This window comes from Zea mays, chromosome 5 (genome assembly GCF_902167145.1).
Source record: "Zea mays cultivar B73 chromosome 5, Zm-B73-REFERENCE-NAM-5.0, whole genome shotgun sequence".
NCBI lineage: Eukaryota > Viridiplantae > Streptophyta > Magnoliopsida > Poales > Poaceae > Zea > Zea mays.
The window spans coordinates 226,218,850-226,245,130 of NC_050100.1; the positions used below are offsets into that span (position 1 = coordinate 226,218,850).

Genomic DNA, 26,281 nt, shown 5'->3' on the forward strand with positions numbered 1-26,281 from the left:
TCAATCCTTTTAAGATAGAAATATCTGTCAAAGACCTGCAAAACATATTAACGACAACTCAAGATATGATTCTAAGATGTTTTGATATGGCTGTTCGGCTGCTTGCCAATAAAGAGTCACGTAAACCGAAAGAAGAAATCATAAATAATAGAAAGCATTATATGGACATGCGTTTTTGGGTAAGTTTGTTTCCAATCATTAATGTATTAATATATAGTATCTACATCTAATCATCATGTGTACATGTATATATACTGTCCAGAGAATGGTTGGTTTTGGTAAAATTCCAAAGTACCATCAGGATCCTACAACAGAAGAGTTGGCCAAAACACTAGATTGTTGGCCATCAATGAATTATTATATCACGGGTTGTAGATATGTAAGTATGTGTTCATTTCGAATGTATTTATAAAGGACACTTCTGTTGTAGGATCCTAATGACTGATATTTTGCAGGTTCTCATGCCATGGAAATTCAATGGATGTCACGCCCTTTTCGTAATAGATCATGTTAAAAAGCATGTGACTTTTATCGATTTTACACCGACTCAAGATTGGTGTAAACACATGCCATACAAGAGGTTCGCAGAAGCGATTATCATGGCCTCAAAAAAATATAAGATTGCTTACAGCAAGAAACGTTCTGGATGGGCGGAGGATATCTTTAAGTGGGAACATACAATTCAGACTGGTGTTCCAATTGACTTAAGAGGGTATTTTCTTCGTACCACCTTCTCAGCAGTTTAAATTTTTTCTATGATAATCATTGTATAAAACATAGTTGCCCAAATATTATTCTATAGGTTTAATACCAGCTACCTCGTTCTACAAGCTATGGCCATGTGGGGGAATGACAGACGACTGAAATTTGTTGGGGTGAGTGTAGTACGTTTGTTTTATGTTCAAAACTTACATTCTAGCTATCTCGTTCTACAATATAATATATTTTGTTCTCTTATCTCTTTGTCTGTAGGATGCAAAGACTCTTCGAAGAAACTTTGTGATTGATCTTTTAAGTTATGAGGACAATTCGTGCCGATATGCCATCCCTGCAAACATACAACAAAGACTTGTCGATATCGCTAAAAAGGATTAGCTGATTAGTGAACAGTTGTCGACACATTTGTCTGTAACTAATTTGTGTGATATTGATAATGTTTTCCAATATATCAGTGCAAACTATGATATTGAATGAAATAGTTTTTATATGAATCTCTTTTGAAGCCATTGAGATTCCCAACACTTAACTAGCTTCTTGAAGGATTCTTGTTTTCTTATTTAGTTTCAGTTAGTTCTTTATAGTACTGTATGTTTATTTAGGATAACATTGGGGTATTCGTTGATCAAAATGGTAAACTTATTCAAGACGGCAGAATTATTTGGTCAGACACACCAGCTTCTGTTGTTATACATAAACCATATGCTGTGGCCCGCCTGCCACGACATGTTGAGGTGAGGGATTACTATTAGTTACTGTGTACCACTGCTTGTTTATTTCAATGCACAAGATATCAACCATTTGAACCCTACTTTGGACAGTTTTAAAAACAATGGCCAAAATTTTCAGATTCAGCTCCAGTTGAGAAAATAATGTGGTGCACGCTATATTAAGGGCACCATGCTTACCATGGTACTGTTGGGTATCATATATTAATCACTGTGTCTGATCACTTCACAGGTAAGCGTCTCCGTGGATGGAGCCTGAAGTATATTCAGTTACTTCAGACATGTTGTGAGCAGTGTGAGTACAAATCAACGCACTGTGGTTCCTTGTCTGGATTACTCAAGAACATTTCTAAGTGACGAACAATACCAACATAGTTTACTGCAGCCATTGAATAAAAGTAAGTTCCGATACATTTAGGAATTCTTTTTTTTTCTCGAACACGCAGGAGAGCTGCGTATCATTTCATTAAAAGAAGGATGATAATAATTACAATGACCTAAACACCACTCCCACAAACACACACACAAACAACACTAGTAATAATAACCCCCTTCTAACCGGGGTTGAACACAAAAGCTAGGTCCGAAAGACGGGTCAAGCCTTTGGCCCCCGCAAAACACCACATATTGAACTCATCACTGGCTGAGGTAAGCAATCTAGCTATAGAAGGCTGAGCACCATTGAAAACACATTCATTACGGTGCCTCCAGATAGTCCAAGCCCCAAGAACCACCAAAGAGTTAAGGCCATCTCTAAGGTCCTTAGGAGTAACCTCAGCCGATCTACTCCACCAAGCTTCAAAGTTGATATCTTCCATCCCGGGGGAGAGTGTGGACAGACCGACCCGCTGGAGGAGAAGATACCAAAATTGCCTCGCGAGGACACAAGAAACAAGCAAGTGATGAATAGACTCTCCTTCCTGGTCACATAAGGGGCAAGAACTAGGATGGGGAAGACCCCTCTTAGCGAGCCGGTCAGCCGTCCAACATTTATTATGTAGGACCAGCCAAAGGAAAAACTGACACTTTGGCGGCGCCCAGGTGCTCCACACTCTCTCAAAGCCCGCCATGGAGGTAGAACCACAGAACATTATCTCATAAGCAGATTTGGCCGAATAGATACCATTGGAAGAGAACCTCCAATAATGTTTATCTGGAACTCCCGGTTGAAGATCAACATCAGCCACAACACCTGCCAGCAAAATGAAGTCATCAATGACCTCCCAAGATACCACTCCCCTTAAATCCCCAATCCATGATGAGCTACACAGAGCATCAGCCACTGTCCTTCGCTTCACCAGCCTTTTAGGAACCAAATTAAAAACATGAGGGGCCAAGTCTGCAATCCTCTGACCCAGGATCCATCTGTCATGCCAAAAAAGAGTGGACTGCCCATCACCCACTAAGGAGGCCATTGCCAAACATTTAGGAATTCTACTACAGTTTGTTTCTGTTTCTACATTTTCTCACTGGAATTTTAAAACCGAGTTTGATTCTTGTGCTAAGGTTTCTAACCCTTAGTTTTATGCAAATAACGTCACAATAGATTATGGTGAATTTTAGTTGTCTATTCTGGTAAAAGGGTGTCATATTTTATCTCGATCCTGAGAGCACCCATTTTTTATCACTGCTTGTGTATGGTTTACACTTAATATACTAAGGTCGGAACTATGAACTATTTCAATCCAAGTATAATTCATTAATCTCTACTACTCTATATGTTCTCAGTGTAGGCGTCCACATAGGCCATGTTCTGCCCGCCGTTTTGTGTTTTAGATCTGGTTTAGCAAATCATGTTTGGAACACTGGTTTTACTTCCTGAAGTTTCAGAAATTTAGAACTACAGGACTGTAAATTATAACTCAAGTTCAGGAGCCTACAGCTATGGTTAAACTGGCTTGTTCCGTAGCCTCCTTGCCGGATCAGGCTTCACAATTCTAGATAGATAAATTGGTCCAAACCCTCCATCGTACTTGAGCTTACAAACTGAAGAGAAAATTGTTCATAGTGAAATGCACATCTTAAACTCTTTCTGAATTTTCTGGAATTTAGGTTATTCAATGCCCCACATCAATCTCCAAAGTACTAATTCAAACATGTGAAAGGAAAGGAAATACAAAAACTGACCTCAACCAGCATATCAACTCTTGTGGCATGCACCCTGGCATATCCGAATTCTGAAACTCTTGATAATCTCCACTTGTTCAGCTGATATCAGGCTTCAGAACAGTGGCATGAACGGGTGCAGTATATTTGCTGTTGTCATAAGTCCTCTCATCGCTGTGCACGTGGACAAAGAAAACCAGATCCACATACTCAACCAAAAACCAAAACATCATGGTTAGTGTATTGTGGTCAGCTGGTCATTTCTTTTCATACCACCCTAATGTAGTTAAATTTCAGTTGCAAGCGAGATTTCTTACCTGGTGCTTGAACAATAGTGGCTCAACGGAGGCTACAAATATTAGATCTACATTAACTGGTATTCCGACATGGAATGAGTACATCGGTTTATGCCTGCAATTTTCAGTCAAAGTATTTTAAACCTCATGCCCTCATATTGGTCCTACACATTTAGTACACAAACTATTTCGGACATACAACTATCATAAATAATTCATGCAACTGGAGTAATCAAATTTGTGTGCAGAATGATGAAACACAATGATTTTTTTAGTATGCTTCTTCTTTCTTGGAGTAACTCAATTTTATCTATAGGTTTGGTTGGTGCAAGGTGATTCTTCACTACGACGGCATCAGACAAATTAATTACTTGACTTTTTGAAAATATAAATCAACCTTGATAACATCACTGGACAATTAAAGAAAACAAAATTGTTTGTGTTGTTGGTAGAGAGTTTGGATTTCTAAAAGCTTTGCACCAATCGTCATTCCCATGACCCTTCCACATGTGCTTATACCATTTAGGTTATTCTTAGCCTGCCCATACCAGTTTGATTTCATTTTTCGTCCATGTTCTTCTTGTCACTGAATGAGATCTAGGCTCATATGCTCATTAGTACTTATTTATTTTGCTTGATTTGTTAATGAAATAAAACCCATACCACTTTGGTTAGAAAATTGCTGCAATATGTACAGAAAATTGGTTAGTTACAATATGGTTAGGAACTGAAAATATGTACAGAAAAGCTGGAGGAAGAAATTATTGATGCAAAATACACTCTGACATGTGACAGAATTGTGAGCTTGAAGGACAAGGTAGGTTTTCCCGTGTATGACTGATCTCATGTAGTGATTAATTCTTATTTACAAATGGTAGTCTTGATTCAGGATTTTTTTATAACTATAAGCTCAATTGGATATTATTAGTCTGCCTTATTGATCTCCCATATATCATAGTGTCTTGGTCATTGTACTGTGGTATAACATTAAAGTGAGGCTCAATTGTCTCACTGCTTTAAACTTTTTGTCCCATTTGACTTGGTTTGGAATACCCTGTGCCCTTGTTTTATTTGGCTTAATACAATACATCATCCCTAGGTTCCAACTAAAGTTCAGTTTCTTAAATATATCATCCCTAGGTTCTGGTGTTGAATATTTCATACCTAGCCCTGTTCTGGTCATTGTACTCCAAAGAAAACTAATTATGCATGTGTTATAATTTCTTGAATATTTCATACCTAGGTTCGGGTGCTGTTAGCTGAGTGTCGTTTGTGCTAGAAATTTTAGTATTTTACATTCTGTAATGCAGCTAATAGTTCTGTTAACCAATTATGTCGATTTGGTCCATGTTTATTTTTGTCAAATAGGCAAGGAAGATTGAAGAAAGCATTGAGCTGACTAGAAGAGACATGGTTCATCCTACAGAGGTGGAAATTGAGCTCAAGAAGAGGCTTGATCAACTAACTGATCGGTTGATTCAGAAACAAATGCAGGTTCATTCCTTATGTGGACTCTTTCATCATGTTTGTTTTCTGTTTTGCAGCATCTCTTGCGATTTTGTTGCCAGTTTTTTTTTGATCAGTATGGGTTTTACAGTAAAAAACATTGTATTGAGAACCCTTCCCTATTTTCATTGGTACTATAAACGGAGTTAGGGAAGTTGAAACCATCAAGATCTGGAAAGAAAAGCACCTCGATATGAATAATAATAAAAAGCCCTAACACAGTAACGATGGTTACCTGTCTCCCATATATTATTATTCGCACGGTGATACTGGCCCTTGGTATCTATTAGGTACACCGGTACAGTGCTATCATTTAAAGGTTCAAAATCAAATGTCTCTCTTTTCAGGTGGAGTCCCTATCTTCAGAGAAGGCAGCTCTGTCAATGAGAATCAAGGTATGTCTATATAGACCCACCCACTGTATTTAAGTCTTCTTTATAAAATATTCAGAGAAGGGTAGAGTCAGGTTGTGGATGCTGATAAGCATATAAACCATCATTCCACAGACGACAATGCTCCCTCCAACGCTTCAGGCCACAGACATGGTGGTATCAGCCGTCATGCATCCACATCTTCTGTTGATGACCGCTCCATAAAGTCTGGTGACGATTCTGATGGGGCCGAGAGTACCAATGGCAGAAGCAGTAACACGGAGATCTCGTTTCTAGAAAATGATACCGTCTGGATACCACCTCAAGCGGCAGATAAGGAGGATGAGGCCCAGAGTGGATACATAATGCCAAGCTGACTTAGCAGAACCCTTCTGGTTGGGATGCTGGTTGCCCTTCTGTGGTTGGGATGCTGGTTGCTGGTGTTGCGATCTGTTGCCACCTTGTTTATTGTTACAGTAGTGCCATAAAATTAGCTGGTTCATGCGTGTATTCCAGTTTCGTAGAGAAAGGAGATGTTGATCGTAATAGGGCTAATTTGACATTATGATTACTTATTATTCTTTAAATACCTCTCTGGATCACTCCAGGCCTCCAGGGCGTCTTAAAGCTGTATTTTTTTTTATTTACTAGGTGAGTGCTCATGCGTTGCAACGGAGACATATAATATCACGGTAACTTATGTATTATATGTCTCCGTTGCAACGCACGGGCACTCACCTAGTTGTCATATATGTCATAACTTTGCTCTCCATAGTGATCGTGATGATATTTTGCATGAAAAAAATTTGACATAGATTTATAATTTATTAAAATTAAAAAAGAATGTTAAATTTTCTATGTTGGAACACATGGAACACTATTAAGATGGACCCACTCTCACATCAATTGGCAATTATATTAGTAGTATGTTAACTTTATTACCACATCTTTTGGTAATTATTTTAGTATTTTTCAACTTATTCCTTGAATAAAATTAGGAATGATTATGAAATAGAAAATTCTTCATTTTTCGAGTTATTGTGAATCCATTTCAATCGAATATTAAGTACTCATTCTACATGTCAGTGGTCACGGGTTCATCGAACATCATTGAAAAGGGACTCGTTGAAAAGGGACTGAGATTATATTTAAAAAGCCCCAAGGGCGCTACAAGAATGCTAGCAAATAAAATAAAAATGTTTTTTAAATACAAGGCTAAAACATTGTTCGAAACTAACAAATGTGAATTGAGAGATCGCCTCCTACCATGTTTGTAAGTTCGGGACTGTTAAAATTTAAATCGTGTTATCTTCGTATTTGAATATTTATCGTCCGCTATTTTATTTTTAAAATAAATCGTGATAAATAAAAAAGAAAGGAAAAATTATTTTACTTTTATTGAACTCTATCCATATAAGGGCTGATTTGGTGATTAGGGATCCCTAGGGGATCCATGGGGGAGAAATCCCCTTGCAATTCAATTTTGAATAGCAAGAGGATTTCTTCCCCTCGGGATCCCCGGTCACCAAATCAGTCCTAAAGAAGCTGCCCCCCCCCCCCCCCCCCCCCTCGCTCGGCCCGCTGCATACCATCGTATATTCGTATCGTTCCATCGCTGGTCGTCTCTTTCGGCCCCCATCGATCCATTGTTCCCGGCCATGGTCCTCACCAGTAGGCAGTGGAGTGGTCTCAAGCAATTAGGAGCTCGACGATGGCGCCTCCAAGGCCGCGGCCTCCATGGCTGGGGCCACCATGCCGACGGCACCAACACCGGGGGCTACCGTGGTGGTGGATCTATGGATGGCGGCTCCCATGACAGCGCAACCAAGGGCACCGGGGGCTCCTGCAGCGGTGGATCCAAGGCTGCAGCCTCCATGGCTGGGGCCACCCACGACGTCGCAAACAAGACTACGACCTCCCATGATATCGCCACCAAGCATGGGGGCTCTGCGCCGCGGCATCCACAGGCGGGGCCATCCTCGCCGGCGCCTCCATAGATAACCCCATTATGTTGAGGAGGCCTACTGCTATTGAACATCTAGTTGCCTGTACAGATATGATTTAGTCTATGATCACTACTAACTAATTAGTGTTAGACTATGACCAGTAGTCAATAATCAGTTACAGATATATTTTAGTGACCATTTCTAGTCTATGAGCAGTAATAACAAATCAAATGACTTGAATTATTTCGTTGTACTATAAACAAATTTGTATATTTCAATGAAACTTGTATTACTAACTAGGTAAATAACCGTGCGTTGCAACAGGAAAAAATAGTGCAACAATAACCGAGATAGATACATAAAACATGAGAGAGTATGCAAGTACAAAGGGCTTCATAAAGAATATTAGGCATAATCGACATGAAAGTTTCAGACATATGCTTGTCATGTTTTTCAGTAATCATAGCACAAATACAACAACAAACTGATCAATACAAAACGTCCTCTGATCAGAGCCAACCTGATAGCTTGAGATCCTCTACACACTGGACAACAACGCGGAACATACGAACAACAACGCTCTTGGTGGCACCATGCTTCTTCCCCAAGATGCCCTCTTGATGCAGTTGAGGAGCACCAGTATGAGGAGCGGCCACGTGGTGGCTGCAAACAAATAGCATCACACCATCAATAACAAAATCGTGAAACCATCAGCCAATGATGTGAGATGTGAAGGGCAAGGGAAATGCATATTCGTAATTGTCATCCAAATATTCAATGATTTGACACGGACTAAAATTTAGTCCGAAGAAACAAACACAACATATAACATAACTAAAGTAGCTTCCTAGGCATAAACAACTTTTAATAAAGCGAGCCACTGCAATATGTTTGCAACTGAGATTTCACGCAATATGTGAGAGGGGTAAGGGAAATGCATGTGGGGGTAACGCGGTCACCCTGCAGCCATGTTCGTTTTCTGTGTCAAATAAAATGGGTCCGTTATTTTCTATGTTAAGTCTCGTAAATTAAGGAAAAAAGTGTGGGTCATAACTCACAAGCAAGCAGACCTATGATCAACACAAGATAGCATTACACCAAAAATATGCAGCATACCTATGATCGTCACAAGAAAGCATTATGCCAAACAAAAATATGTGATGCATGTTTGCTGGAGTTAAATGTTTCAAAGGATCATACATCATTAAAGTGCCAATTGTCTACAAGACCAGGTTCAACGACCAAGATGGAATAAATTTGGTGAAAGACAAAGCCACAAACCTGATACAGCAGTTCCAGGGCTTCCCAACACTTCAGTGGCTGTTTCTGATTCATAGATACACAACGATCACATAGTTCCATCTGAATATAAAGTTGCTCGTTCTCAAACCAAGAGGTGAAATATCTGTAACGCCCTGAATTTGAGGGTAAATTTATTTTCTTCTTTTCTCTCACCAAATTCGGGCGTTACTCTCTTTCTCTTCCCGTTTCGCTCTTTCTTCCCAATTTCAAACCAGTATAGTGACAGGTGTCCGTGTCATGTATAAACCAAAACCTAAGTGTCATGGGTGTTGCATCATGCCGAAGCGCATTTCTTTGTTTGACGTCGCGTGTTCGTCTCGTTCTGTCTTGGATTTCGATTCGCGATTGGAGCCCGTTTGAGGGTCGTGCGTGTCGTGGGTTTCGATCCGCGAAGTGGCCTGGCCCAACCCAACCCAACCCAGCCCAGCCCGGCCCGGTCTGGCCCGGCCCACGCGCCCCTGGCATCCCTGCCCACCTCCCCATGCGCCCCCTCCTCCTCTCCCTCTCTCATTTGGATTTCCCGCGCAGCAACCTCCCTCTCCCTCTTCCACCTCTCTCTCCCCGTGGTGCCCTAGGGTTTGGAGTTGAGATCGCCGGAATTTGGATCCCCGGAGGTGAGTTTTCCCCTCCCCTCCCTCTCCCTCTCTCTCTCCTTCCCCTCCCCTTCTTCCCCTGCGCGCCCTCCCCTGCCCCGGTGGCCGCGCCCTCCCTGCACGCCCCGGGGGCCGCGTCCTCCCTGCGCGCCCCGGCGGCCGCGTCGCGCGCCCCGTGTCCCGTGCCCTGGCCGCGCCCTCGGCCGCGCCCCTGTCCGCGTCCGTGCCTCGGCGATTCGCGTCCCGCGCGCCGGCACGCGCAGCGCGCTCCCGCGAGTGCGACCGTGCTCGCGCTGCATTTAACTCTCTTCTAATCCATTTTAATTTGTTTAGTCGATGTGCTGCGTCGCGCGCTTCGTCGCGCGACGGATTATTCTCATTTCATCTTTATTAATGCGTTGCGTCGCGCGCTTCGTCGCGCGACGATCCTCCTAAGTTTATATTTATTAATGTATTGTGTCGCGCGCTTCGTCGCGCGATGATTCGTTTAATTTATATTTATTACAAGTGCTGCATCGCGCGCTTCGTCGCGCGATGATTCGTTTTAAGTGCAACTCTGTTGACGTAAGACGTCGTGCGTTTTGTCGCGCAACGCTTGACGTTTGTCTTTAATTAATGCAAGAATCCCGTTGCACGCTCTGTCGCGCAGCGAGTCATTTATTTCTTAATTTAACTTAAATGTTGTGTCGCGCGTCTCGCCGTGCGACCACTTCCTTTCATTCCCCTTATTTAATTATAATGATAAAATGTAGAACTTGACTTTACTTTATGCTCAACGTAATGTCCAAATTAATTCCCTTCCATTGAGCGAGTAATTTAATTCATAATCATGTAACGTGATCGTTTCTCGACTGTCTTTTTCTCTTTCTCTCTTAGCCTTAATTGCGAACCCGCGTGGAACGTCTGTTTATTTACTGCATTCTATTGTATGGTGTATTGTTCTTTTGTATTAAATGTGTGGATGTATGTATGTTTGCGCTCGCATAGAGAACGATCTGGTTGAAGAGCCCGAAGAACTCGCAGGAGAAGCCCCTGAGCAGCAGTCGGTTGGTGGAGGCAAGTGTCCCTTGACCGATCTTTGTCCTATACATTCTTTAATTCACCTCCCGCATTACACATTTATACCTAAGGATTGACTAGCTTTTGTTATCCACGTCCTTGTCTACCTATTTGGGTTGGATTATTATTGCTTAGTCTTATGCTATTGCTCAACTCTAATCAATGAACATGATGAGAATTATCAACGATACGCTGTTTTCCCCTCTTTTATTATGATGTTATACTTGTGGTCTTCAAGGGGGCTCGAGCGGTTTCTCGAGTGCCTCTCCGTAAAGACCTGTTCGCTGGATGACCGTCCGGGAAAACAGTGCAACCATGAGGGTGGAATGGGGTGCCCTTAGCTGAATAAGTAGAGGATCCGGGGTGTAGTTCGCTTAGCCGTCATGCCGTCAATGGGGCTCGGTGTATGCGGCTCGCTCTGCCAAGCTTGGGTTCGCCCCCTTGGGGAGGAGTGCAGTGCATTTAGGAAACCTAACGGGCGGCTACGGCCCCGGGGAATCTTTGTAAAGGCTACGTAGTGATGCCCTACTGGGCCACCTAGGTAGTGGTCAATGGGGAGTAGCTCTCTCCGGGCAGAAAGGGAATCACGGCTTGTGGGTAAAGTGCACAACCTCTGCAGAGTGTTTGAAAACTGATATATCAGCCGTGCTCGCGGTTATGAGCGGCCAAGGGAGCTCCAGTGATTAGGGGTACTTGATCAGAGATGTTCGGATTTGCAGGTGGCAATGAGATTGATGGTTCTTGGTATTGACTCTGGTAATGGTAAGTGGTACTCTTTCCGTTTGGAAAGGAGTACGTTTGGGTTAATTCTAAAACTTGGCTTTCTCTACTAGTAATAATAATCTGACCAACTAAAAGCAACTGCTTGACTTACCCCCACATAAAGCTAGTCCACTACAACCAAACAGGATACTTGTTGAGTATGTTGATGTGTACTCACCCTTGCTCTACACACCAAACCCCCGTCCCCAAGTTATCAGCATTGCAACCACTGCTCAGGAGAAGATGAAGTTGTGGAAGGAGACCATCAGGAGTTCCAAGACTACGACGAGTTCTAGGTGTGGGTTAGTGGCAACCCCCAGTCGGCTGCCTGTGAAGGCCGCGTTTATCTACGTTTCTTTTCCGCACTTTGATTTATTGTAAAGACTATGTGGATGTCTCAGACATATGATGTAATCGACTACTATTTCCCTTTTTAATACTATTTGAGCACTGTGTGATGATGTCCATGTTATGTAACTGTTGTGTACGTGAATTACTGATCCTGGCACGTACATGGTTCGCATTCGGTTTGCCTTCTAAAACTGGGTGTGACATAGGTGGTATCAAAGCTGTGCTGACTGTAGGACCGCTAACCTAGAGTAGAATGGTCGTTCTAAGGATTATAGACCTCTGTCCCTGCCTTGACTTTGGTATCCCTTCAAAAGTTGGTCATATCGACCAAAACCTATGTTCTACTATATATTATACCTTGCTGAAAAACTGTGTTTCATTCTAATCCTTCATTTATTTATGGTTCATTACTTGCTGGTCATATTAGTTCTGTTCTCACACTTATGCTTGCGGTGTCTTTTGTAGATGGCTCGTCTTAGACACACCGCACGGAAGTCTGTCATCCCCTTCTTACCTTCCCATCTCGCGGAGCGTCCGCTTCGTCGTCCCGTGGCCGGTCAGTCCAGCCACTTGGAGAGGCTGCATCACCGCCTGCATGAGGAGCAGGAACGTCGACGACAGGAGCAGCAGGGCTCTTCTTTCTCGCTCCAGCAGGAGATAGAGTCTGTGAGGAGATGCTCCCCCATGCTTCCTCTGGAGGTGCCCCCTGCACCACCACTGGGTGCCCCAGCCTCTGGAGTAGCTGCTGGAGGAGACCCAGACGGCGGAGGTGGCGACAGCAACTCAAGCCACGACACCGACTTTTCTGCTGACCAGGAGCCGGAAGGATGGGTTGCTCGACCCATCACTCACGACACTGCTCGCGGGTGTCACTTCCACGATGCGCTCGACACCCTGCTACGTCGGGCACTTGACCGGCGTACTTGGTCTATCGAGTATCGTTGTGTGGTCTACCAGCATAGTCGCGGGGTCTACCCGGACCGCTGGGAGGCGACCTGCTTGGTGCACCGTCCGGAGAACAGTCTCTGGGGTGCTGAGGTCTGCTCAGAGCATTATTCCATCTCTGAGCGGGACTCAGCTGAGACGGCCATGCAAGATGCCGCACGGCGTGCGCTTTCGCACTACTGCTCAGTGCTCGGTGGGGTAGCTGACGGTCTCAACCTGAAGTATTACCCCCGTCGTCCATCTGGCAGCACAGGAGGCGTGATTGTCTCACCTGTTGGTGAGGACAATCCTAGGTTGAGCAGCACAGTCAACCTAGCCGCCGTGCTAAACACAGAGTTGGACCATGCATTAGACGAGCTGAGTAGGGCTCGTGCTGAGATCGCCCTGCTGCAGGCTGAGCGCGCGGAACGTCGTCACCTGGATGATGGTTCCCCCGCTCCCGTCGGGACTCAGCACCTGTACCGCTACCTCGGCGTGGACGCTAGTCTTATGGCAATCCTGACTGTAATACCAAGATAGACTTAGAACCATAGATCGTCAAAGTCGGATTTTGTAATTAATACGAAATATATACATAGAAGCTATAGTCTTAGCATTAGTCTCGCTCTTAGTCAGTCTTAGTTAGACAGGGTAGTTTGCTTATCCTGTGCATTTATGTTTGTCATGATGAACTATGTTTGCTTTGGATCTTTGTAATGACTGTCACCAGAGTGTGGGTATCCCCTCCATTTTGGTTTACCTGTTATGTTAAAGGAGTTAGCTATTTAGTTGGGAAGCCTTTTATTCCACTTTCCTCTTTATCTGAGAAGATGTGTTGGTCTGTGTTGGAGATCAGTGAAGACACTCATCTGTTCAGTGTTGTGGAGAATTCTATACTCTTTTCTTATGCTGCAAGATTTGTAAGATCAGTTCTGATGTGTGGTTGCATTCTGCAGATGTCAGAAAACAGGCGCAGAGGAGGAAGGCGTGCTCAGCAGGAGCGGCCAGCTCAGCAGGATGAGGCACCCTAGCAATAGCAGCTGCCGCCCCCGCCCCCGATGTCCATCGAGCAGATGTTCCTGATGCAGACTCAGGCAGTTCAAGCCATTGGTCAGACTCTGGCCGCCATTCAGCAGCAGCAGCAACAGCCACCACCTCAACCTTAGATGCCTCAAATGCCCAGAGACAAGCGTGCTGAATTCATGAGAGGTCATCCCCCAATGTTTTCTCATTCTTCTGACCCCATGGATGCTGAAGACTGGCTGCGCACTGTGGAGCGAGAGTTGCATACTGCTCAGTGCGATGACAGGGAGAAAGTTCTGTATGGCCCCCGTCTGTTGAGAGGAGCAGCCCAGTCCTGGTGGGAGTCTTATCTCGCCACTCATGCCAACCCTGACACCATCACCTGGGAAGAGTTCAGAGGTAGCTTTCGTCAGTACCATGTTCCTGCAGGTCTGATGACAGTGAAGAAGGAGGAGTTCCTGGCCCTCAAGCAAGGGTCATTGTCTGTCAGTGAGTACCGAGACAGGTTTCTGCAGTTGTCTCGCTATGCTCCTGAAGATGTCAACACCGGCGCCAAGAGACAGTATCATTTCCTGAGAGGCTTGGTTGACCCCCTGCAGTATCAGCTGATGAATCATACCTTCCCGACATTCCAGCACCTGATTGACAGAGCGATCATGACAGAGAGGAAGCGTAAGGAGATAGAGGATCGCAAGCGCAAGATCAGTGGACTCCAGCCTGGAAGCAGCAATCGTCCTCGTTTCTCAGGCAATCAATCTCAGCAGTTCAGGCAGAACCAGCGTCCACCTCAGCAGTAGCAGTTTCAAAGGCAGTATCCTCAGCACCAGTATCAGAATCGCTAGAACAATCAGTCAGGAGGAGGTCAGTTCCAGAGGCAGAATCAGCAGGCACCTCGTCTTCCTGCCCCAGCTAACCAGCAGAACAATCAGGCAGCACCAGCTCAGGTTGGAAACAGAGCATGTTTCCATTGTGGAGAGTAAGGCCATTGGGTGATGCAATGTCCGAAGAAGGCAGCCCAGCAGCAGTCAGGCCCCAATGTCCCAGCAAAGCAGAATGTGTCTCAGCCTGGAGCAGGCAACCGCTCTCAGCCGTGCTATAGTCATGGGAGACTGAACCACTTGGAGGCTGAAGCAGTTCAGGAGACCCCCGGCATGATAGTAGGTATGTTCCCAGTTGACTCACATATTGCAGAAGTGTTATTTGATACTGGAGCAACGCATTCTTTCATTACTGCATCATGGGTAGAAGCACATAACCTTCCAATAACTACCATGTCAACCCCCATTCAAATTGACTCAGCCGGTGGTAGAATTCGAGCCGATAGCATTTGTTTGAGTGTATGTGTGAAAATAAGGGGGATAACGTTTCCCACTAACCTCATAGTAATGGGTACTCAAGGAATAGATGTCATCCTAGGGATAAATTGGCTAGATAAGTATCAGGCAGTTATCAGTTGTGATAAGAGGACAATCAAATTGGTGTCCCCACTAGGAGAGGAAGTGGTGACCGAGTTAGTCCCGCCTGAGCCAAAGAAAGGAAGTTGTCATCAGATGGCTGTTGTTAGCAGTGAAGCAGATCCAATTGAGAGTATCAAGGTTGTGTCCGAGTTCCCAGACGTGTTTCCAAAGGACTTACCAGGTATGCCACCAGAGCGGAAGGTTGAGTTTGCTATAGAACTTCTTCCTGGAACCGCCCCCATCTTTAAGAGAGCTTACAGAATATCTGGACCGGAGTTGGTTGAACTTAAGAAGTAGATTGATGAGCTGTTAGAGAAAGGTTACATTCGGCCAAGCACCTCGCCTTGGGCCGCCCCTGTCCTATTTGTGGAAAAGAAAGATGGCACCAAAAGGATGTGTATCGATTATCGAGCTCTGAATGAGGTCACCATCAAGAACAAGTACCCCTTGCCCAGAATAGAAGATCTGTTCGACCAGTTGAGAGGAGCCAGCGTGTTCTCCAAGATAGATCTAAGGTCAGGTTATCATCAGCTCAGGATCCGACCTTCAGACATTCCGAAGACGGCATTCATTACCAAGTATGGGTTGTATGAGTTCACTGTGATGTCTTTCGGTCTAACCAATGTACCAGCCTTCTTCATGAATCTGATGAACAGTGTATTCATGGATTACCTTGACAAGTTTGTGGTGGTATTCATTGATGACATTCTAATATACTCTCAAAGCGAAGAAGAGCATGCAAGTCATTTGAGGATGGTATTGCAGAGATTGCGAGAGCACTAGTTGTATGCAAAGTTGAGCAAGTGTGAGTTCTGGATCAGTGAAGTTCTGTTCTTGGGTCACATAATCAACAAAGAAGGAGTGGCTATGGATCCGAAGAAAGTGGCAGACATTCTGAACTGGAAAGCGCCAACGGATGCTCGAGGAATTAAGAGCTTTATTGGAATGGCCGGATATTATCGACGATTCATCGAAGGGTTTTCGAAGATTGCGAAACCAATGACCGCTTTGCTAGGCAACAAGGTTGAGTTCAAGTGGACCCAGAAATGTCAAGAGGCCTTCGAAGCGCTGAAAGAGAAGTTGACGACATCGCCTGTCTTAGTCTTGCCTGATGTGCACAAGCCCTTCTCGGTGTATTGTGATGCTTGTTACACTGGTTTGGGATGCGTGTTGATGCAAGAAGGAAGAGTTGTGGCTTACTCGTCCCGACAGCTGAAGGTTCATGAAAAGAATTACCTAATCCATGACCTAGAGTTGGCAGCAGTGGTTCACGCATTGAAGACATGGAGGCACTATCTGTATGGACAGAAATGTGATGTCTACACAGACCACAAGAGTCTGAAGTACATATTCACTCAGTCAGAGCTGAATATGAGGCAACGAAGATGGCTAGAGTTGATCAAAGACTATGAGTTGGAGATTTATTACCATCCAGGCAAAGCGAACATAGTGGCAGATGCTTTGAGCAGAAAGAGTCAAGTTAATCTGATGGTCGCTCGTCCGATGCCTTATGAGTTGGCCAAATAGTTTGACAGGTTGAGTCTCGGATTTCTGAATAATTCACGAGGAGTCACAATTGAGTTGGAACCTACCCTAGAGCGGGAAATCAAAGAAGCGCAGAAGAATGATGAGAAGATCAGTGAGATCCGGCGACTGATTCTGGAAGGCAAAGGCAAAGATTTTCGGGAAGACGCAGGAGGTGTGATATGGTTCAAAGACCGCTTGTGTGTTCCCAATGTCCAGTCTATTCGGGAATTGATTCTCAAGGAAGCTCATGAGACAGCCTATTCGATTCACCCTGGTAGTGAGAAGATGTATCAGGATCTAAAGAAGAAATTCTGGTGGTATGGAATGAAGAGGAAAATCGCAGAGCATGTGGCTATGTGTGATAGTTGTCGGCGGATCAAGGCAGAGTACCAGAGACCAGCTAGATTGTTGCAACCATTGCAAATCCCTCAGTGGAATTGGGATGAAATCAGCATGGATTTCATAGTCAGATTGCCTTGTACTCGAGCTGGCTACGACTCCATTTGGGTAGTGGTGGACCGCCTAACCAAGTCAGCCCACTTCATACCAGTCAAGACCAACTACAACAGTGCAGTATTGGCAGAGTTGTACATGTCTCGGATCGTTTGTCTTCATGGTGTGCCAAAGAAGATAGTGTCAGACAGAGGAACGCAGTTCACCTCTCATTTCTGGCAGCAGTTGCATGAAGCCTTGGGCACACATCTGAATTTCAGTTCAGCTTATCATCTGCAGACAGATGGTCAGACCGAAAGAACCAATCAAATTCTTGAAGACATGTTGAGAGCCTGTGCGTTGCGAGATCAGTCCGGATGGGACAAGCGATTGCCTTATGCAGAGTTCTCCTATAACAACAGTTACCAGGCCAGCTTGAAGATGTCACCTTTTCAGGCGCTCTATGGGAGGTGTTGTAGAACTCTGTTGCAATGGGATCAGCCTGGAGAAAAGCAAGTGTTCGGGCCAGACATTCTACTTGAAGCTGAAGAGAACATCAAGATGGTTCGAGAGAATCTGAAGATAGCGCAATCAAGGCAACGAAGTTATGTAGACACAAGAAGAAGAGATCTGAGTTTCGAAGTCGGTGATTTCGTCTATCTGAAAGTGTCACCGATCAGAGGAGTCAGAAGGTTCAGAGTCAAAGGCAAGCTAGCACCCCGCTACATCGGTCCGTATTAGATTCTCGCAAGGCATGGAGAAGTGGCCTATCAGCTCAGCCTGCCAGAAAATTTGTCTGCTGTGCATGATGTCTTTCATGTGTCTCAGTTGAAGAAATGTTTGCGTGTGCCAGAAGAGCAGTTGCCAGTTGAAGGTCTGGAGGTCCAGGAGGACTTGACCTACACAGAGAAACCAGCGCAAATCCTTGAGACTGCAGACAGAGTCACCCGAAGGAAGACCATCAGAATGTGCAAAGTCAGATGGAATCACCACTCTGAGGAAGAAGCAACTTGGGAGCGTGAAGATGATCTGATGGCCAAATACCCTGAGCTCTTTGCTAGCCAACCCTGAATCTCGAGGGCGAGATTCTTTTAAGGGGGATAGGTTTGTAATGCCCTGAATTTGAGGGTAGATTTTTATTTCTTCTTTTCTCTCACCAAATTCGGGCGTTACTCGCTTTCTCTTCCCGTTTCGCTCTTTCTTCCCAATTTCAAACTAGTATAGTGACAGGTGTCCGTGTCATGTATAAACCAAAACCTAAGTGTCATGGGTGTTGCATCATGCCGAAGCGCATTTCTTTGTTTGACGTCGCGTGTTCGTCTCGTTCCGTCTCGGATTTCGATTCGCGTTTGGAGCCTGTTTGAGGGTCGTGCGTGTCGTGGGTTTCGATCCGCAAAGTGGCCCGGCCCAACCCAACCCAACCCAGCCTGGTCTGGCCCGGCCCGGCCCGCGCGCCCCTGGCGTCCCTGCCCACCTCCCCATGCGCCCCCTCCTCCTCTCCCTCTCTCATTTGGATTTCCCGCGCAGCAACCTCCCTCTCCCTCTTCCACCTCTCTCTCCCCGTGGTGCCCTAGGGTTTGGAGTTGAGATCACCAGAATTTGGATCCCCGGAGGTGAGTTTTACCCTCCCTCTCCCTCTCTCCTTCCCCTCCCCTTCTTCTTCCCCTGCGCGCCCTTCCCTGACCCCGTCGCGCGCGCCCCTGCGGGCCCCGTTCCGGCCGCGCCCTCCCCGTCCCGCGCGCCGGCGAGCCCGGCCGCGCCCTCCCCGCGCCCTCCCCGGCGAGCCGCCCCCGTCCCGCGCGCCGGCGAGCCCGGCCGCGCCCTCCCCGCGCCCGCCCCCGGCGAGCCACCCCCGAGCCCCTGCCCCGGCGGCCGCGCCCTCCCTGCGCGCCTCGGCGGCCCGAGCCCCTGCCCCGGCGGCCGTGCCCACCCCGGTCGAGCCCCTGCCCCAGCGAGCCCCGCGCCTTGGCTGCACGCCGGCGGCCGCGTCGCGCGCCCCGTGTCCCGTGCCCTGGCCGCGCCCTCGGCCGCGCCCCTGTCCGCGTCCGTGCCTCGGCGACTCGCGTCTCGCGCGCCGGCACGTTCGCGTGCCCCCGGCACGCGCAGCGCGCTCCCGCGAGTGCGACCGTGCTCGCGCTGCATTTAACTCTCTTCTAATCCATTTTAATTTGTTTAGTCCATGTGCTGCGTCGCGCGCTTTGCCGCGCGACGGATTATTCTCATTTCATCTTTATTAATACGCTGCATCGCGCGCTTTGTCGCGCGACGGCCCTCCTAAGTTTATATTTATTAATGTGTTGTGTCGCGCGCTTCGTCGCGCGATGATTCGTTTAATGTATATTTATTACAAGTGCTGCATCGCGCACTTCGTCGCGCGATGATTCGTTTTAAGTGCAACTCTGTTGACGTAAGCCGTCGTGCGTTTTGTCGCGCAACGCTTAACGTTTGTCTTTAATTAATGCAAGAATCCCGTTGCACGCTCTATCGCGCAGCGAGTCATTTATTTCTTAATTTAACTTAAATGTTGTGTCGCGCGTCTCGCCGTGCGACCACTTCCTTTCATTCCCCTTATTTAATTATAATGATAAAATATAGAACATGACTTTACTTTATGCTCTACGTAATGTCCAAATTAATTCCCTTCCATTGAGCGAGTAATTTAATTCATAATCATGTAACGTGATCGTTTCTCGACTGTCTTTTCTCTCTTAGCCTTAATTGCGAACCCGCATGGAACGTCTGTTTATTTACTGCATTCTATTGTATGGTGTATTGTTCTTTTGTATTAAATGTGTGGATGTATGTATGTTTGCGCTCGCATAGAGAACGATCCGGTTGAAGAGCCCGAAGAACTCGCAGGAGAAGCCCCTGAACAGTAGTCGGTTGGTGGAGGCAAGTGTCCCTTGACCGATCTTTGTCCTATACATTCTTTAATTCACCTCCCGCATTACACATTTATACCTAAGGATTGACTAGCTTTTGTTATCCACGTCCTTGTCTACCTATTTGGGTTGGATTATTATTGCTTAGTCTTATGCTATTGCTCAACTCTAATCAATGAACATGATGAGAATTATCAAGGATACATTGTTTTCCCCTCTTTTATTATGATGTTATACTTGTGGTCTTCAAGGGGGCTCGAGCGGTTTTTCGACTGCCTCTCCGTAAGGACCTGTTCGTTGGATGACCGCCCGGGAAAACAGTGGAACCATGAGGGTGGAATGGGGTGCCCTTAGCTGAATAATTAGAGGATCCGGGGTGTAGTTCGCTTAGCCGTCGTGCCGTCAATGGGGCTCGGTGTATGCCCCCTTGGGGAGGAGTGCGGTGCATTTAGGAAACCTAACGGGCGGCTACGGCCCCGGGGAATCTTTGTAAAGGCTACGTAGTGATGCCCTGCTGGGCCACCTAGGTAGTGGTCAATGGGGAGTAGCTCTCTCCGGGCAGAAAGGGAATCATGACTTGTGGGTAAAGTGCACAACCTCTGCAGAGTGTTTGAAAACTGATATATCAGCCATGCTCGCGGTTATGAGCGGCCAAGGGAGCTCCAGTGATTAGTGGTACTTGATCAGAGATGTTCGGATTTGTAGGTGGCAATGAGATTGATGGTTCTTGGTATTGACTCTGGTAATGGTAAGTGGTACTCTTTCCGTTTGGAAAGGAGTACGTTTGGGTTAATAACGTGGGTTAATTCTAAAACTTGGCTTTCTCTACTAGTAATAATAATCTGACCAACTAAAAGCAACTGCTTGACTTACCCCCACATAAAGCTAGTCCACTACAGCCAAACAGGATACTTGCTGAGTATGTTGATGTGTACTCACCCTTGCTCTACACACCAAACCCCCATCCCCAGGTTTTCAGCATTGCAACCACTGCTCAGGAGAAGATGAAGCTGTGGAAGGAGACCATCAGGAGTTCCAAGACTACGACGAGTTCTAGGTGTGGGTTAGCGGCAACCCCCAGTCGGCTGCCTGTGAAGGCCGCGTTTATCTATGTTTCTTTTCCGCACTTTGATTTATTGTAAAGACTATGTGGATGTCTCAGACATATGATGTAATCGACTACTATTTCCCTTTTTAATACTATTTGAGCACCGTGTGATGATGTCCATGTTATGTAACTGTTGTGTACGTGAATTGCTGATCCTGGCACGTACATGGTTCACATTCGGTTTGCCTTCTAAAACCGGGTGTGACAATATCGAACTACATTCTCATGAGAACCTGGAAAGACATGGTATGGATGTTATAATCATCCTAGCAAATGTAGCTGAAAATGAAGAACCAAAAGCAAAGTTTAGTGTGTGGCCTAAGGCTGCCGTAGCTTAGACTTCTTTCACTCTTATCTTCAAGAAAAGCAGCCAGAAAATCACAAGATATTTCTAAACAAAATCAAATCTACCACAACAGATAGAACAAGTAAACAGGTAACTGACTTAGTTCACAACTATCCTAATAATCAATAATAAACCCAAAATTCTGAATTGTTTTCGTTGTATGTAAGTCAAAATAATAACCAGTGTAACACATGACACATTTATATATAACATGGTTTAAGGTCCATCTCAATTCAATAGGATAACCCTCAACTTTCAATCCAAAATAAAGTTTATCAACCATAGCGACTATTTTTTTCCAATGCAGTGCCCATACACTCTTTAAGCTCTAAATGTTTACTCTATTTCTACATATTCCATGCGTGTATGTCACCACCCTACTAATATTGAACATGAAGTTTACGAAAAAAAATACAATGGCAAGCACCAATTGATGTACCAAGTTCCACAAAGATTCAAAACCCTGGAACTAAATGTGGTACCGGAACTGTAAACAACATTTAGATCAAACATACTGAGCATGCATCGCTTGTTACAAAAAAGGAATCATATTATACAGACTGACGCTACTGTAAAACTAACGAATAAGAAGAGTAATGTCCTGAAATTTTTTGTGGATGCAAATTGGCAGTAGATGAACTGCTAGTAGATGCCCTCCAATTGTGTTGATCACATCCTGAACAACAATTCCTCGTGTCCACAGCTGATGGAGCAAGGAGGTGGTGGTGAAGTTGAGTTTTAAGCAGTCAAGAATGTGGCTTAGGTTGAATGACCGTAGGTTTTTGACCTAATTAGAATTAGCATCCCATTCATGGCCAATTTGATGTATATGTTAGTGAGCTATTGCACATTACTCATGACTTATAAACTTTACCTTGTATTTTTTTAAATAACTGGCATGGGGTTGGCCAATTTTTGTAGATAGAGAAAAAAATATCTTGTGTGACTTGCAAATCCAAGATAATGCTACCAACCAGAGTATGGATTATATATTTTTTGTTTTATCTGCCAACAATGATTGTGTTAATCCCATTGGAAAGCACTAAAAAATTATCGAGTTGATCCCTTAGTGTACAAAGGATGATTGCATAGGCTTTCCTAAATTTTTCCATGGACAATATTCTTAGGTTCTTTGTTTCCTTCTCTTCACAACATGTGTTCATGTATGCATGTGTTTTGTTTTATCTACTGAAACAGTCATGTAAGCCAAAAGGAAGGGGAAGGAGAAGCTAAGAACAATAGGCATGGGAGGCATTGGGAAAGAACAAATCTGCCCTTTGTGTCTGGATCAAGTTAAATGTGGTTGGATCAAAGGTATTACCCATATTGAGATTAGGGCATCAAAACTTGCAGGCCAGAGGTGAAATATATAGAAACAAAAAATACAAGCTAGCAACCATTGAATAGAACATGCGAATTTTGCCTGCAAGAATGAAATAGAGCTCTGACAATTTAGGAAAGACATGGGATCACTTGAGGTTAAGGGCTCGGGAAACGGACCAAGCGCCTTACCATGAGGCACAAGTAGCCGCCCTGCTCTGCTGGCATGTGCATCTCCTGTGGAAGTTCAGGACGAAACAGAACTCTTGTGTGTCACAACAACTCGGGCCTTTTGAAAGAGAGATGTGTACAGGCTACCAAGCGACGGATCAGAGGTTGGAATGCTGCGTACCCTTTGGCGGATCTCGAGCAGCTGCTGGTCGAGTAGCTCTTGCTGCCAGAAACAAAATAATGTGTGTGCTCAGCGTTAGCACTTAGGGCGAGGGATCTCCCAAGACTATTTTTTTCGTCTTCTTTTTCGGATAAAGAATCTACAAGGCTACTCCATCAATCAATATGTCGGCACGCTAGTTATAGTTAGTGCATAGTTACCTTCCTGAGGTGAACTTTGTATAGCGAAAACTCGATCTGCTGCTCAAGGTTGCTCAGATCCTGCACGGAGAATGAGGCCAGGTCCTCCGCCATGTACCGCGCCATGATCATCCTCAGACTGTTCCTCTCATCCTTCATCCTAGTCATCTCCTGGATGATTTTCTTCATGGGAAAGGAGGGGGCGAATATTAGGTGGTTATACATCACTGGAAAATAGAGATTGCAACATATTGGTTCAAGAGAATCAGCCGCACCTGCTGGATGTCCATCTCCTCGAAATGGGTGCTAGGGGCTTTCAGGTACCTATCAAAGACGCTTGCTATTCTGCAACCAGAAACAACAGTGATATATAGCACGGTATAAAAACGTCGTAAAACCCCTCATGGGTGCTCAGTCATAAATAATAACTATTGAAACTATTAACCGCTGGCAATAAGAATATATGATACTGGTCTTATACCACACACCTAATCATCATCTCTTCTTTTTTACTGAAGGCTTCAAACTGTATATGGTAAGTTAAAAGGTTCCATGATGCATGCCAAGCTATAAGATTGTAGTTGGCAGGAATAGATGCAAATCAGTTCTGAAGCTCTCATGAATTTTTTGAACTCATTACTAAAGTCTAAAACCTTATAGCACATTAAAGCTGAACCTTATATGTTACTGTACTAAACAAGCTTCAGAAATAAATAAATAAAAAAAGAATGCTTCACGCACCTCCATGGAGGGCTGGAGTACTCGTACATCCTACCACTGCCAGAGAATATGATGACTCTGATTTGCGCATCACAAAGAATGGATACCTCATTTGCCTTCTTGAACAACCCCATCCGCCTCTTGGAGAAGGTAACTTGGCGGTTTGTTGGATTCTCAATCTTCTTCAGCTCTACTTTTCCATGCCCCATTGGTACAACTTGGTGCTTCTACTCTTCTCTTCTATTCAACCTACACGAACATATGCTGCGAACATTGACAGTCATGATTCAGGACACCAAAGCACAACCATGATAAGAAACAAATAAATAGTTCATATGCGTGAGAGGAGGTAGAAGCAAATGACTTCGAATCACCAAGGCCATGAAATAAAATTAATAGACAGTTTCAGTCTTTTAGTTTCATTAAGATCAAATGAATTTAAGAGCTCGAGAAGATGAAAAGATTTGAAAAGCATGAGAAGATGAAAAGATTTCATATGTATGACCAAGAGATGACAGCAAATGGCTTCAAGCCAATAAGTCACGAGAGATGAAAGCAAATAGGTTCACATGCATGATACAATAGAAAGTTATCTATACAGGAACAAAATCATCAAAAACATATGGTTGGAGATGGGCAGATGGAGAAAAGATAACGGGGAAAGAGATAGGAAACTTTACTTTCATTGATATCCCCATTAGAAGGAATACTATGATCTCTAAGAGTCATGACAACTGCACCACCTTCCAAAACCTTATCAAGGCCATGAAGAACCTTGACACCAGACAAGTGGTATGTTTCTCGCAAAACAAAAAACAAAGGCACTTGTAACCATTGCAATTCACGACATATTAAAACAAACAATTATATCACTATAGCTGTTAGCCATCTATTAACTAAAAAGATTTGTATATCAATACCTCCCACTTATGTATCTTCCTCATCATCGTCATCCCTTGGAGGCGGACATGGTCGATGATGCCAGAGGTGTAGTTCTAGAGGCCCTCGAAATGGTAGAGCTAGCTGTACACGAGCAACTCCTAGGTGGTCTCATGGACGTGGGAGTCGACGACAAGGCTGTAGCGCAAATCATAGAACTCTCAGAGCAACAAATAATACAAACTTCGTTATCATCAGACGCAACAAGAAAGACCAAAGCAACAGAGGGATGAAATACCCTTACTAACAACGACCTGATCACCATGAGCTCCTCACCTCCACAGTAATACACTGGTAGATAGAATATGTTGAGATTCATAAAGTCCTGAAGCACCGGCGTGATGGACTGCTCCAGCGGGATCGCCACGCTCATCCGCTGGCTTGTCACAGCACCCTGCTGATTCAAATAGAACGATTAAGCGAACAACCAAATGCGCGTCGATGGTAGGTCTGCGTCGATTTGGGGCGAGGTTTTGGGCCCTCCTTACATCCTTATAAAAACACGTGTAAGTACAATACAGTAGAAATCATTTTATTCAGGGCAGAATATACCTCCATTACGACGACGAGGGTTGGGAGGGGCCGTGGGGCACAACGGGGGCTGGGAGCATCCTTCCCTGCAAACGGAGATTCAAAATTGACACATACATTCAAAAATGAAGTGTCCTTGGTTCTAGACTATTCTCAATAACCATCCTAGTGTTCCCAAAAATGGGCCTAAAGGAGTGCAATGTAGGTGAAGTACTTGCACAGTAGAACTATGTTCAACACTAATAGCAAACATCAAACTTAAGGATGAGATGAGCAGGATTTTTTTGTCCCTTCTTTAATTATCAAAGGAAGTAAGATGCTAGTCTAAAATAGATTGTTTCATAGGACTACACCTATGGAAGCTTTTACTATGCTTTTAAATGACTCATATAAAATGATCAACTGAAGTCTAGAGAAAAAAACACAACAGAAATATGCATCAATCATTTTAAAAGCACAACATTTATGTACTAAATTACCTTTCCAAGCCTCCCAAAAAGGATTTGATGAAGAAAAAATTGTAGTAATGTAAAGCTGGTATGAGATGGGTAGGAAATGTGGCTGAAGCAGTAGCGAGAGTAAATGGAAACACTGAAAATGAAAAAAATACTTACTTGGAAGTACTTGGGAAGACCTTTGGAATTCCCTGCCCCTTGAAGTTGTTAAAATTCAGGTGCCTTAAATTTAGGTACCTGAGCACAAACATATTACTTTTCATACACCGTGTCTAAAAGTGACTACTTATCCTCTATTCATTGTTGCTACATATTCCAAAATCAATCCAGTGTCTTCTAAAAGTCACAA

The 26,281-nt window shown here is 44.6% G+C and overlaps 1 protein-coding gene, 1 long non-coding RNA gene and 1 pseudogene across 3 annotated transcripts; 2 read left to right on the forward strand and 1 right to left on the reverse strand.

The window, feature by feature from the left end:
- The first annotated feature begins 663 nt into the window (after window positions 1-663).
- On the forward strand, window positions 664-1,271 carry LOC103627932 (uncharacterized; annotated as a pseudogene). Its single transcript, XR_553925.4, has 3 exons — window positions 664-712; window positions 803-875; window positions 973-1,271. The product of XR_553925.4 is annotated as an uncharacterized protein (transcript).
- Window positions 1,272-4,591: 3,320 nt separating this feature from the next.
- LOC103627931 (uncharacterized) lies at window positions 4,592-5,749 on the forward strand. Its single transcript, XR_553924.2, has 3 exons — window positions 4,592-4,664; window positions 5,216-5,341; window positions 5,701-5,749. It is a non-coding gene; the product is annotated as an uncharacterized lncRNA (long non-coding RNA).
- Window positions 5,750-8,179: 2,430 nt separating this feature from the next.
- On the reverse strand, window positions 8,180-24,216 carry LOC103627930 (MADS-box transcription factor 31). Its single transcript, XM_020538283.1, has 7 exons — window positions 24,029-24,216; window positions 23,563-23,632; window positions 23,309-23,470; window positions 23,109-23,150; window positions 22,949-22,993; window positions 8,959-8,996; window positions 8,180-8,333 (listed from the first exon to the last, which is right to left on the reverse strand). The coding sequence occupies exons 1-7, from the start codon at window positions 24,214-24,216 to the stop codon at window positions 8,180-8,182; spliced, it is 699 nt and encodes a 232-aa protein (XP_020393872.1).
- Between the last annotated feature and the right edge of the window lie 2,065 nt (window positions 24,217-26,281).